The following is a 12,273-nucleotide window of genomic DNA, read 5'->3' as shown; positions in this document are numbered from 1 at the left end:
GTCCTCTACAATTTTACGAACGAGTTTCAACATTTAGACGTAAAACTGCATTCAGACGTAAATCGGCTTTCCTCGCACAATCATCATATCTCAGTTTATGTTTACGTCTTGATTTCAACTGCATACTGCTTTCTGCGAGTATACAAACAAGTTTCAAAGTTTAGACGTAAATCTGCGTCTAGACATAAAACTGCGTTTAGACGTAAATCTGCGTTTAGACGTAAAACTGCGTTTAGACGTAAATCTACGTTTAGACGTAAATCTGAGTTTAGACGTAAATCTGAGTTTAGATGTAAATCTGCGTTTAGACGTAAATCTGCGTTTAGACGTAAATCTGCGTTTAGACGTAAAACTGCGTTTAGACGTAAATCTGAGTTTAGACGCAATCTGCGCTTAGACGCAAACTGCACTTAGATACAAACTGAGAATTTGCTTTTGCATCATAATACTTTTTGAATGAACGCAGCTTTTGGTTTTTTAATCGCTGTAAGATTTCCGCTGCACTAATTCACCCCCCCCCTCTTAGTGCTCTCGATCCTAACATCTTCAAGAGTTCATTCATTACCTTCTATGACATTTTCTATCTAGACAACTGTTCTATCGGTGTTCTTTCAAAATCCATTCTACAATATTACCCTCCCTGGTATCAGGGTGGGTTGAATTAGTGCAGTGATAAAAATCATGTTTAGTCAGAAATCTTCATACGATAAAAATTGTTTCGATAATGTTTAACTTTGAAAATATTTGTAAGAGTGTGCAGCTAAAGTAATGAGGAAGTAAAGCAGTTGCTGTTGGGAAATCTTGGGGGCGACATCACATGCGCAGCGGAAGAACAAGTAAACAAAAATCCCCGATTCCCAAAGAGATGTTCGTCGTCATGCGAAGATTGGTGCGCAAAATTCGCAAAACTGAAAAACTACGTATAAAGTAGATTGTGTTACCTAGGGAGATCGTATATCCCTATTTCCTTACAGATCTTTAGGAGAGGGTGAAGGAGGTCAAGCGTCCTCCTCTCTAGCGGTGATCCACACAGTAGGGCTGTGATGACGCTCCTCAAAACTCTAGGCCTGCTCTGAGGTGGAGAGGGGGAGGAGAATAGGAGAGGCAAGTAAAGGCTCTAGCCTATGAGGCTCTGAATCCCTCTTATTTATAGAGGTCCCGTGTCAAACCCTAATGGATCCTCCCCTAGTGGGTATTGGATCTGCATCCAATAAGACAAGAGCTCCGTTGGATATCTCATATACGAATCTCTACTCATCGCAATGCCTACCATATGTATATGACCCTCTAGGCCCAATATCGAGCTGGCCGTGAGTCATACATGTCAGAACTCCTTCTAACTTAGTGAATTATTATCTCTGTAATAATTCACTCGACTCATCGACTACGGACGTACTAGGCCACTACGCCGTAATCCCCAAACGATAAGGGGAATCCAATCCATTGGACCTGTCTATCCTCAGTTACCGTGTACCTATAGTCCCTCATCCATCTAATATCCCAAAGACCGTATATCGAGCATTGTGCTATCAGGCCCATATGGTTTCTACTTAAGTCTCGCTCTAATCGGATTCTCCTAGAGAAACCTTTCTCTCTCAACCCGAATGACCCTGGCCAGGGATTTGTCTGTGCAAAACATATGGGATATTCCTCTCATGATGCCAAGAGTGGATGATCCTCTATCGACACTCAATAGCCCTCGTAAGGTCAACTACCACTCCCAATGACCAGCTGTACTAGATCTGGGATAGCCAAACCTATAAGTCTAGTATCAAAGAGTGGAGCACTCATACAGGACATCCTTGGTGTCTCAAGTCTAAGGACCAGAGACACCACTAGAACTACAGAATCGCTATCTGACAATAAGGCATCATCAATGAGCACATGTACTGTATCCCTAGTGTCCTTACACGAGCAGCTATGAGACCAGCTACATCCATCATATGGATGGGTATACAGCACACCAGTCTGTCCAGTTATCACGATGTCCCTCTCGAGTAACCTATGATCGGGATTATTTAGGATCTGTGTTTAAAGGTGAATCGATCTCATTATCGTGATCTCATCACGATCCGATTCCCATTGCACAAATCCAAGGACATCACAATATATATATATATATATATATATATATATATATATATATATATATATATATATATATATATATATATATATATATATATATATATTAGTTATAAAATGATATATGCCAAAATATAATGAGCAAAAAGATTCTGTATCAAGTCACACGTGCCATCACTCACGTGATTGGCTTGTTGGGCACCTATGACTAGCAGTTGCAAAGTAAGTAAATGACAACAATAGAAATGCAAGTTGAGTTTATAGTGGTTCGGTCATCATGACCTACATCCACTCCTGATTCTTCTTTTATCGAGGCCACCGACATCCACTAACGGTCTTCTTTCAATAGACAAAGACCAACTACCCTTACAACTCTATTCTCCTTTTAATAAGCTCAGGAGAGAACCTTTTCACCCCATTCACTCCTTCTCTAAATAGAAATCACACTTAAACTAGAGGAGAATTCTCACAAGATTACAACAGAATTTTCCCTTATTTTTGTTCTCAGTTCTTATGTTATCTAAGCAGGGATGAGAGGGATATTTATTGGCCCTAAATGTATTCAAAATTTAGAACTTATTACTTTTTCATGGATAATGAATAGGATTGATAATAATTTAATTTCTCCAACTCAAACGGAGTATCGCATGAAAAATAGTTATAAAAGTTAATGTTATTTGTTAAATAAAATAAATAATATTAAATTATATAAACTATAATTAATCTTTGTTGTATGAGAAATAGTTTTGGTTAGTTATTTGAGTTAAACTCAAATTTTTGACATATAAAATACATATAAGTTCTTTACGACTATTCATCACTTCTATGTATAGTGATGTTTTTGTATATATTTTGCATATGATCGAAACTAAAGATGTTAAGTAATGTGAATATGTGATTCATGACAAAGACACAGACCTCGTAAACATCAAGCCGAAATAAGAAGATAATAATTATTTTAACAAAAAGCTTGTGAGCCTGAGTTAATTATGACAATTTGACAATGATTAGAAGTCTAATACGAAGTATTTATCTAATTGAATTGATAAATTTTGATTGTTAATTGTTAATTGAAGTATCTTTTCATTTATCTTCAACTGTTGCGAATGTAAACAATGTTAGATGCATTGATGATGTTAGTTATAGAGTATACTATAAAAAATAGTAACATAATTTATGATGTTAATTAAACAAAATAATTAATATTAAGTTATATGAATTAAAATTGATAACAACATATAATGTATCTCTATCTTAACATGCCACACGAATATTTAATAAAATATTGTATTTGATGATTTTCTTATTGTATCTACGTACAGATGATATTATTGTAACAAAAATAAATTAGTGTTACAAAGGTTCTCAACCTACTGAAGCACTTATAAAGTAATCACATCATAAGTTCTTTATGATATGCATCAATTTTGTGTACAATCATAAGTTCTTTATATTTATTTTGTAGATGATTCATATCGACAATATTAAATTATATGAATATATGATGGATGAGAAAGACATGAGTTCTTTATGAATATTAATCACTTTTGTGTATAATCATATTTTTTATATGTATTATGCATATGATCGATGTTGAAGTAAGTGAATATGTGATGCATGAGAAAGAACAAGAACGACACAAAAGACACACGAGAAAGACGCCAACTTTTGTGATGTTTATTTACGACTATTCATCACTTTTGCTAGAGACCACCAGCCCCGCCGTCTCCGTCGGGCCGTACCCGTGGCTGACGGCGAAGCCGAGCGCGTCCATGAGGTGGAGCACCGCAGCCGGGGGCAGTGCTCCGACCGTGAGAACCTGGATCAGGCCGGGGAGTGGGCGGCGGGTGGGGTCCGGGGAGTTGGCGAGCACGTTGAGGACCACCGGCCAGCCGCCCATGTGGGTGACCGTATGGGCGGCGGCGTCGAAGCGGCGGAGGCAGACGTTGACGCCGTCAGCGGCAGCTATGCCCCAGGGGAAGCTCCACCCGTTGGCGTGGAACACGGTGAGCGTCCACAGGCACCTGTGGTTCTTCGGCACGGACCAATCGATGAGGGAGTCCACGATGACGAGGAAGAGGTCGCGGTGGCAGTGGACAATTCCCTCGGGGCGGAGGTGGTACCTAAAACTCGAACACCATGGCTCGACCCAATCCAAATGTTTACGTGTAAGAGAAAGATCGGGTCTAATATGGGCCCGATCCACTAAGACATCATAATCTCATACCCATCATTTAGGTCGGATTCGGGTCAATTGTGATTAGCTCCGCGTACAATGCATCCGATCCGATAGTGCTGACGGATTCAATCTAAGAATCCATATCTAGATTTCTGAAATGGGTTCGGGTTCGGGTTCGATTTAGGAATCGAATTTGAAGCGATTAATATGAGAATCATTTACTTTGACGATATGCATCTTGCGTCACCCCTGGAAATGTTCGGGGTGATTCAGTCCACCAACCCAAATCCAACGTTCATTTAAAGGAATCATCTCTATCACCGACCGCAAGGAACTCACCGGATAACTGTTTTGCAGGTTTACAAGCAATGGAAGGGGTGACAGCAGCAGCAAACAAACATAAAGGCAAACCTCAAACTACATCTCCATTAATACCACAAGCACTTGTCTTCTCCGAGCACCCTGCATCATCTCTAGGACTGCTCTTAACACACTGCACGGTAACTTCCCTTTTCTTACAGCTTGGAACGGGGATTAGTCCATGGTTGAACATAGGAGGAGCTTCCTTGTCAGACGTTCTCCGGGGTTGTCGATGATGGCAGGAGTGGCTGCTTCAGAGAGGAAGCCTTGAAGGAAGCAGCACCGGTAGTAGCTCTGAGACCATCGTGTTCGGGGGTGGATGAGGCCGTGAGGGCTGCTTCCTTTGCAGCGAAGGCTCTCTCTTCGCTCTTCCCCCACAGCACCAGGTACAGTCCGGCTATGATGAATACGGCACCGATGATACTGCATCCGATGGAGAAGAGAGAGAAAAGAGTTAGGCATGAGAAGACGAAGAAAGTTCGTCTTAGTTATTATGATATCAGGTGTTTTTCAGTACCCGCCGAGGTAGAACTCCTCTCCCAAGGCGATGGAGGCCATGATGGCGACGACTAGAGTCTGGACTGGCTGGTACACGGCCACGAACACAGGGCCGCCCCTGTCGATGCACCATATCTGAACCGCGAAGGCGATGCCCGACGCCACGAACCCCTGCATTTGCCTCAACATTAGCAAAACTGGTTCGAATGTACCCTACAACGACATTTGATCAAACGCCTTCATGCCTTGTCCCCTTTCGAGTCATAGCAATACTCTTTTGTGCCTTGGCAGAAGATGTCTGCCTTTTATCTACCAACAGTAAGTACAAGCATGATGAGAAGACCTGTGTCTGTCTCTCCAGTGGATTCTTGTAATAATTGCTACATGGAGCCTACCCAATGCTGAAGGATGAACACACAAAGTGGATCCAGAAAGGGCAGATATGAAAGAGATACTTATCTCCAGTCATGTCTACCACCATGCTGAAAGCATTGAGAGCATCCATAAGCTCATGAAAGGAAAAAGGTATGGACAAAGCATGATCTCCAGACAAGGAGAAAAGGTAAAGAAGGGAGCTATGTTGCAAAGCGTGCTCCTTTCTCCTTCCCCTTTCAAAGAATGTTTCATTTGATCCTTCTCCATCGCAATCATGGAGTGAGATCATCATACCCAGACAAAGTGTTCTTTTTTATGTCTAAAAATTAATAATGCAGTGCATCTGCATCTACAATTAATACGGTCACTAATTGACTACTGTCCAAATAAGAAGATACAGTAAGCTGCTGCTGAAAGAAGGAACACGCAGTAGTACACTGCAGGCATGTACCGATGAGCACCGTGAACCAAAAAGAGGAGCTAGTAAGAAGCGTACCGCGTAGAGGATGGTGAAGAGCTCGCTGCCGGAATGGAACATCCAGGCCTCAGCGTCCCTCTCGATGAACGCGGCGATGACCAAGAACTGGATCACCCCGAAGAAGCAGGTGTAGGAGGTCACGGACAGTCGCGCCGGGTATTTCTTCAGCACCGGCGCCTGAAGCACGAGCCAGCCGGACCACGACAAGCAATGGCCGATCAGGTACAGGCACCCCAGCGTCCAGTTCTTCCCCTTGGCGTCCCCCAGCCAGAGCATGGTGGACTGGCTCGCGTCGTTCAGGGCGCGCGAGGGGCCGAAGATGGTCGGCCCCTTGTACAAGGTTATGATGGTGGCGCCGCCGACGCAGGCCAGGGTGCCCATCAGCTTCGCGATCCCGTCGCGTCGGTCGATCCGCACCTTCTCTATCCTGTTCGTGGAATCAAGTTCATGAACAGACTCAGCATCCGGTTGCTGGGGAGTACTGGTAAAGGTGTTCGAATCTTGCCTGAGAATGGCGGCCATGAGGAAGGTGATGGCCGGGACGGAGTTTTGGATGGCGGAGGCGAAAGTTGGAGAGGTGTTATCGAGGCCGAGAAGGTAGAAACCCTGGTTTGCAGTTATACTGCCACGAAGAAAGAACACATAGCTCAGTAGAACGCAGAATGAGGTCTGCAAGCCAAAGCAACATGAGTTGTACGTCATTTTTCATCTTACCCACACAGAGCGAGGAGGAAGAATTGAACAACGAACGATAGTGTCAAAGCCGGTCTGTCCTTTCTGCATAACGAACACTAAAATCAAATGCTATATATATTCTTTTACAGCATCTACTTAAAGTTGTAGCCGCATGCATATGCTGCATGTATGGAAGGAGGAAAGCAAGCGAGTCCTCTTACTTCTCGAGGAAGTAGGCAAATGGAACGAGGAGGATCAAGGCGATGATGTTGCGGTAGACGGGGAACACCACCTTGCTGATCCCCATGTTAAGGGCTGCCCGGGAGACGACATGGAATCCGGCGTACCCAAACTGCAAGGCCAGCATGGCCACATGCAGCTGCACCCTCTCCGGCACGCCGCATACTTTCTTGGCATCGACATCGGCCATTTCATCCACCACCACCACCACCACCGAGACACCACAACACACACAATGAAAGAAGTAAGCGTGAAGAGTAGAGCAGCAGCGGGGGGGTTTAAATATCGCTGGAGAGGAGGGAGGAGGGCAGTGGTTAGTGTGGTGTCGTCCCCACAGGGAGGCCCTCAAAAGAAGCTACGTCGACTGTTATTGTTTTCTGGTTGTCTCCCACCTCCGTCTCCCTCCCTCTTTGCATCACAACAAGCACTTGAATCTTTGGTGAGACACTGTGTGACATTTTCCGCAGATGCGTGTGCGTTTGCCCTTTTATTGGACTGACACGACAGCCGCGATCGCACTAGGTGGAGGAGGGACATGGAGGAGGTCGATATGGATCTATTTGGCTCCATCCCACTAAAGGTCACATAATTGAGGAGGAGGAGAAGGGTGATATGACATGGATAAGACGCACGAGGGAAGCTTATGTGACCTTTATTTCAATCTTCTGCTCATTTCACAACCGTGCATTATTTTAGAGAGATATGTTTATATATATATATATATATATAAACATAAACTCTTGAGTGCTTATGGTTGGTAGCAGTTCATCATTAGATGTTATGTTTGTTAACCAATGTATAAGTATCTCTCTCTCTCTCTCTCTCTCTCTCTCTCTCTATTTTACATGGTGAATTTACTGAGCTGATTCACTCTGGCATGGGTGGGTAAAATGATGATGAGTATGCTTCTTTGTTCCACCACATAGATCTGAATCTGGTGAGCAGCTTTTAGGCTTGTAGCTTCTTCTTCTTCTTCTTATGCAACTGAGACCTCCCGTTTATAATATTGCGTTCCACTCGCCTCCCACTCCTAAAGTTCTCTGCAATGCTCTCCAGGCGTGCAACTCTTTTGCTCGCAGGAGAGGGTTCGGGGTCTGACTGCCCCCTGCTTTGGAGGGACATCCTGCCGTCCCCGTCGGAGACAAGCCATCATTTCAATACCTCCACAGCTGCTCCTCTTTGCCACCACTGCCACCAATTTTTATTGCGTCGGGGAAGGCAGGCAAAGCGGCTCGATCAGATGCCAAACGCCTTTGCTCTTCCTTTGCGTAACAGTCCATGCACCACCCCCTGACAGCCATTTCATCTGCTGCCTGATGCACGCTGTTGGGAGGAGCTTTTGCCGTGTGTTCTTCCGCTAGTTTAACCGTTGCTGTGCTTCTTGCGAAAAGGAATCTAAGCCATCGTTAAGCGAGGGGCAGCTTGTTGCGGTTTTCTTGCTTGCTCTCGGCCACAAGAAGCAGGTGATGGGTTGCAAGATAGATCAGGTACTGAGTTGTAGTAGATTCCTGTGTTGCTGTCATCGATGGCATCTGCCTTGTGAGGCCATTACGTGGTCCTACTTGTGCCTCTCGTCCTTTGATTATTTGAACTTCGTGGTCACATCACTTGATTTCTTGCTGCAACCTCACAAGCTATATATATTTATATCTATATGTTTACAGTTATACGCTGGAAAGAATCTTTCATAGTGCCAGTATAAAGAATAATAAAATAAGTTCACCACCTTCCTTTCCGGACCTTTTCTCAGAGAAAAAAAAAGAGATAAGAAAACAGTGAAGAGTACATACAGCTTCCTACACCAGGGAAGAACACCCAGGTTCCTAAATGATCCTGACGTTCTTTTTTCTTTTTCTGAAAGATAGGGTGAGAAGAACGATCTAATAATTTAATTTGAGTGATCTTATACCTCGAAAGATAACCTGAAGTTCTATTTTTTTCTTTTCATCTGTTTTAGTAAATGGCAGAGGATTCGGAACAGCCGAATCCTCATCTTCCGAATCCTCATCCGAGTTTGTCTTGGATTAGGATGTCAGGTGTCTCGGTGATCTAAACCAATATCTTACAAAATTATATTAGAGGTATTCTCGATAAGATTTCTCTTATACTTAGTCTGGTATGAATTTGGAGAGAGTCAAATATTAAGTTCAAATATTCATAATTAATAATATCTCAAAAGTATAAATGAGGCCTTTTTAAAATATAATATGTGACAGGCTAAATATTGAGAATGATTATGCACCACAGATCATTAATATGATCGTAAAATCATGTATCGAATTTAGGAATATAAAATAATAATTCATTAAGTCAATCACCTTATCAACGCTATATGATCAATCTCGAGAGACTAAATCAAATTTATTATTAATATCATGTTGTCTATCAAATAGATTTGAATCATTGATAATGTCGATCGAATAGGAATAAAGTATTAGCCAAGTAAAATTTACGAATTTATATGTTGGTTAAGTGTTTGATAAATGGAGTCGGTGCATTGGCAACTATCGATGATGTGTCATATTAGTGCCTAAAATATAAGTAGATTTTGATTAACTATAATACATTTAAGAAAAAAATATTTTAGGTTATTTAGCAACTTACATATTTAGGAAAACCAATCGAAAAATACTTAATTCCATTTTAAAAAGATCAGGCCCACAATATATTTTTTATTAGATTAAAAAAATAGAAAAGAAGGGGAAACAAGATCATTTGGATCAGTGGGGGGGAACACCTCAATCTAAATCGGTGGCACATTCCTTTTGTTCTTCAAGAACCACGTTTGGGAATATCATCAAACGAGTCATGGGATGCACTACCAGTCTCTCTGATGTAACTCTTGTTTGGCCACTTCCGGAGGCAAAGGCGTCCCCCCTCACCAATACTGTACGCCAGCGAGAGTGACAAGCGCAGCAGCAGACCTTGGAATTGAGAGAATGGCGGGGCACGCTTTGTCCTTGTCCTCTCTCTTCGCGTGCCTCCAATGACTTGAGACGTGAAGTGACTGCAACCATCTTGTTGCTCGCTTAGTCCTCCTTGGAATCCTACGGCATATGCCTTCTTCACCCTCGAGACTGATGACAGTCATCGGATTCTTTCTTCTTCATGAAACTACTGAGCGTAAGCAACCCAAATTCCCTGTAACAGATGTTTCCTTGAAGACAATCACAATCGATGAACCAGTTGCTTCGTCTCCCAAGAACTGACATCTTCCACTGTTTAGTGTTCTGTAGGTGACGAAAGAACCACAGTGGCCAAACTAAAACAGTGCCAACAAAAGACACTGGAACGAGCAGCATGAGCGTTCAGTATCTCTTAGTACAACAAGCGAGCGCCAGAGTTTGCATGTCGTCCGACAAATCACGTTCCATGTCGCCTCATGAACTAATGGGAAGCTGCCGTTTGCTCCCGGATGACTCGGCAGATCCAACATGACACTGTCTCATCTCATCTCTCTCTCTCTCTCTCTCTCTCAGCGCAAGTCCAATGAACGGGCATGAAGCACGAATATAGTGTATATAAGTGCAGGAAAAGCACTGTTCTGAAGCCCAAGCAGCATCTTATCTACAATTCGTGATGCTCACATCACTAACTCGCTGGTCTAAAAGATCATCAAACACCACCAAGAACACTCCCCACTCTCTCTCTCTTTCCATCACACACGGCAAGTCCAGTGAACGTGCATGGACATAGTCTACACTGACGCAGATTCAGCAAAACCACTGTTCTGATGCCCAAGCAGTATCTTATCTACGATCTCTGATGCCCACATCACTAACTCGCTAGTCCAAAAGGATCATCAAACACCACCAAGAACACTGTCGATTCTCTCTGTCTGCACCACGAAGGCTCCTTTAGTGCGCCTGTCCTCTTCCACCAAATACATGGGAAACAAAAGCCGGCACAGCCCACTTGGGATCACTGATTGAGAGGATGGCGTCCAAATATTTTCCTGATCCCAAAGAGGGGAGGCTAGGATTCTTCGTTGATCAGATCCCAGCCATGAATGGTTGCTGCCGTGTGGGTGGTATTGGAGGAGGAGGGTGGTCGGATGGGAATCCTTTGGCTTCATGTCATGGGAGGGAAGCACAATGCTGGTACTTGGAAGTCTGCGACCATTATCGATGGGTGTCGGGCGTGGGGCTCGGGGATGATGGTGGTACCAAGTGATGGCTACCGAGAACAGCTTGGAGTTTTGGTTGTCACATTCCGTGAGCATCTTCTCCTACCCAATTCTTAAGAGCCATTTATCAAAAGTCTTTTTACCAAATTTTTATTATAAGCTCCCTTAAATCTATAAATGAAAAAAACTTCCCGTTAATTCCCGGTTGTCAGTACTTAGTACAAAACAGATTTCTCTCTCTCTCTCTCTCTCTCTCTCTCAGGGCATAAGGATTTTTTCTTTCGTTTCAGTCCATTATTACATCTTGCATTTCGAATCACTTACAACTTGACTTGAGTGTCCATCTAACGTATCCTAATACTTGCTTTCCAAGATTTGCATGCGTTAGCTCTGTTATCAGTATCGTTGCGCATAATGTACATCATTTAATGTAATAAAAATATATTTTATTTTTTTTAAAAATACATACGCTTCTTCTTAGTTCGACAATTAGTCATTATTTAACGTAACGTATCATTGCACATCATATACGTCATTTAATATAACAAAAATATATTTTAATTTTTTTTTTTAAAATTACCTGCGCTTCTTCTTAGTTTGATAATTAGTCGTTATTTGTCTTGTTTGTAAGAAGTGAGTCAGGTCGATTTAGATCTATCACCTTAGATTGATGACCAAATATGATCTTATCAACTCTATCTATATCATATTCTATTGAATTCCAAATATAATATATTATCTTTGATATATGACAAGCTAGAATGATCAATCCATTAAAACTTCACATAGGTAAATGGAAACAATCTAACATCCTTTAAGAGATTATTTTTGCCATCCATTAGTTGATGGAAAGAACACATATCACACCTCATAAGTTAGCTCGTATGCTTATACTATAAGTTCGTCTAATTTGAGCTACTGCAATAGATAAAATTATAAATAAGATATTCGAAGTAATACTCGTATATGTTTGTATCTTTTGATTTTGTTTATACTTTACATAGCATGTGGAGAGCTTATAGTAAATTTGGCAGTCTCATTTTTGTTAGTTTTTATGGTCATTTCAAGCTTATAAATGTTATAAAATTACCCAGAAATAGACCATTTATCAAGTCATTTTGGAAGTTCTATAGTTTCGTATAATGATGCAAAGTGTCGAGTAACACAACATGCAAAAGCTACCTAGGTAGCATAAGACTAGATGGGCCTTTATGGTAGTACCTGTTAGGATCAAGAGCACTAAGAGAGGGGGGGGGG

General features: G+C 42.2%; 1 protein-coding gene across 1 annotated transcript; it reads right to left on the bottom strand.

The window, feature by feature from the left end:
• Positions 1-4,599: 4,599 nt before the first annotated feature.
• On the bottom strand, positions 4,600-7,336 carry LOC135679047 (protein WALLS ARE THIN 1-like). The gene is made up of 6 exons (XM_065192424.1): positions 6,872-7,336; positions 6,690-6,752; positions 6,481-6,597; positions 5,994-6,402; positions 5,142-5,293; positions 4,600-5,047 (listed from the first exon to the last, which is right to left on the bottom strand). Exons 1-6 carry the CDS (start codon positions 7,078-7,080, stop codon positions 4,834-4,836), a joined length of 1,164 nt encoding a protein of 387 aa, XP_065048496.1. The 5' UTR covers positions 7,081-7,336; the 3' UTR covers positions 4,600-4,833.
• Between the last annotated feature and the right edge of the window lie 4,937 nt (positions 7,337-12,273).

The sequence above is a fragment of the Musa acuminata genome, chromosome BXJ1-7, assembly GCF_036884655.1.
Source record: "Musa acuminata AAA Group cultivar baxijiao chromosome BXJ1-7, Cavendish_Baxijiao_AAA, whole genome shotgun sequence".
NCBI classification, from domain to species: domain Eukaryota; kingdom Viridiplantae; phylum Streptophyta; class Magnoliopsida; order Zingiberales; family Musaceae; genus Musa; species Musa acuminata.
This window is presented reverse-complemented; position numbering and strand designations above follow the sequence as displayed.